This window comes from Penaeus monodon, chromosome 28 (assembly GCF_015228065.2).
Source record: "Penaeus monodon isolate SGIC_2016 chromosome 28, NSTDA_Pmon_1, whole genome shotgun sequence".
Lineage (NCBI taxonomy): Eukaryota > Metazoa > Arthropoda > Malacostraca > Decapoda > Penaeidae > Penaeus > Penaeus monodon.
The window spans coordinates 14,022,336-14,023,524 of NC_051413.1; the positions used below are offsets into that span (position 1 = coordinate 14,022,336).

Sequence of the window (1,189 nt, forward strand, 5' to 3'; positions counted from 1 at the left end):
ATTTCTTCCAAACAGTTTCAAATATTTATGGTGCTAATTGTAACCTCAATAACATCAAAAGATACTGAATTTCCTTATAATTTCCTCGTGAAATAAGACATGTATGTGTAAGGAATTTCCCGTTAAGAAAAATACGGTCGCAAAATAATAAGTTTAATATTATCGTATGTTATTTAACAAATAATTAAGTCCTGAGAGAAACGAGGGCCGCTCGTCACGCCTCACAGCGGCGTTTCCTCACTCGCGAAGGCAACGAAGGCGCAGCCGGCTATTTACCTCCTCGCAGGAGGTAAATAGCCTCCGAGTGACCCGCCAAGACCGCCGGAGCTGAACCCTCCTGAAGAACCGCTGGATGAGCCTCCAAAGTCGAATCCTCCAGACGAACCGCCGGAATATCCGCCTGAACCACCAGATGAGCCGCCGGAAATATCCGATCCGCTGGATGAACCGCCGAAGTCGAATGATCCAGAAGATCCCTCGGCGTATCCTCCAGAACCGCCAGGAGAACCGCTAGAATACCCGTTTGATGACCCGCTAGAGTATTCTGAACCACTAGATGAATCGCTAAAATCAATGACCCGGAGTCACCGGAGTATCCCTCTGAAGAGCTTCCAAAGGAACCGCCAGAATAACCTGAACCACTAGATGAGTCGAACCCTCCAGATGAACCACTAGAATATTCTCTTGAACTACCAGATGAACCACTGTTGTATCCTGAACCGCCAGACGAACCGCCGGAGTATCCTCCTGAACCGCCAGACGAACCACCGAAGTACCCTCCTGAACCACCAGATGAACCGCTAGAATATCCTCCTGAACCGCCAGAATATCCTCCTGAACGCCAGATGAACCGCCAGAATATCCTCCTGAACCGCCGGAGTATCCTCCTGAACCACCAGATGAACCGCTAGAATATCCTCTGAACCGCCAGACGAACCGCCGGAATATCTCCTGAACCGCCAGACGAACCGCTAGAATATCCTCCTGAACCACCAGATGAACCGCTAGAATATCCTCCTGAACCGCCGGAGTATCCTCCTGAACCGCCAGACGAACCGCTAGAATCCTCCTGATCCAACAGATGAACCGCTAGAATATCCTCCTGAACCGCCAGATGAACCGCTAGAATATCCTCCTGAACCGCCAGATGAACCGCTAGAAAATATCCTCCTGAACCGCCAGAATATCC

General features: G+C 49.8%; 1 protein-coding gene across 1 annotated transcript in view; it reads left to right on the plus strand.

Annotated features, from left to right (window-relative positions):
• The window catches only part of LOC119591052 (early nodulin-75-like), a 3,600-nt gene extending 2,689 nt beyond the window's left edge, over positions 1-911 (plus strand). The window contains exons 4-5 of the mRNA XM_037939779.1: positions 380-592; positions 697-911. Coding sequence (XP_037795707.1) covers positions 380-592; positions 697-911 — 428 coding nt within the window. The remainder of the gene's footprint in view (positions 1-379; positions 593-696) is intronic.
• The last annotated feature ends 278 nt before the right edge of the window (positions 912-1,189 follow it).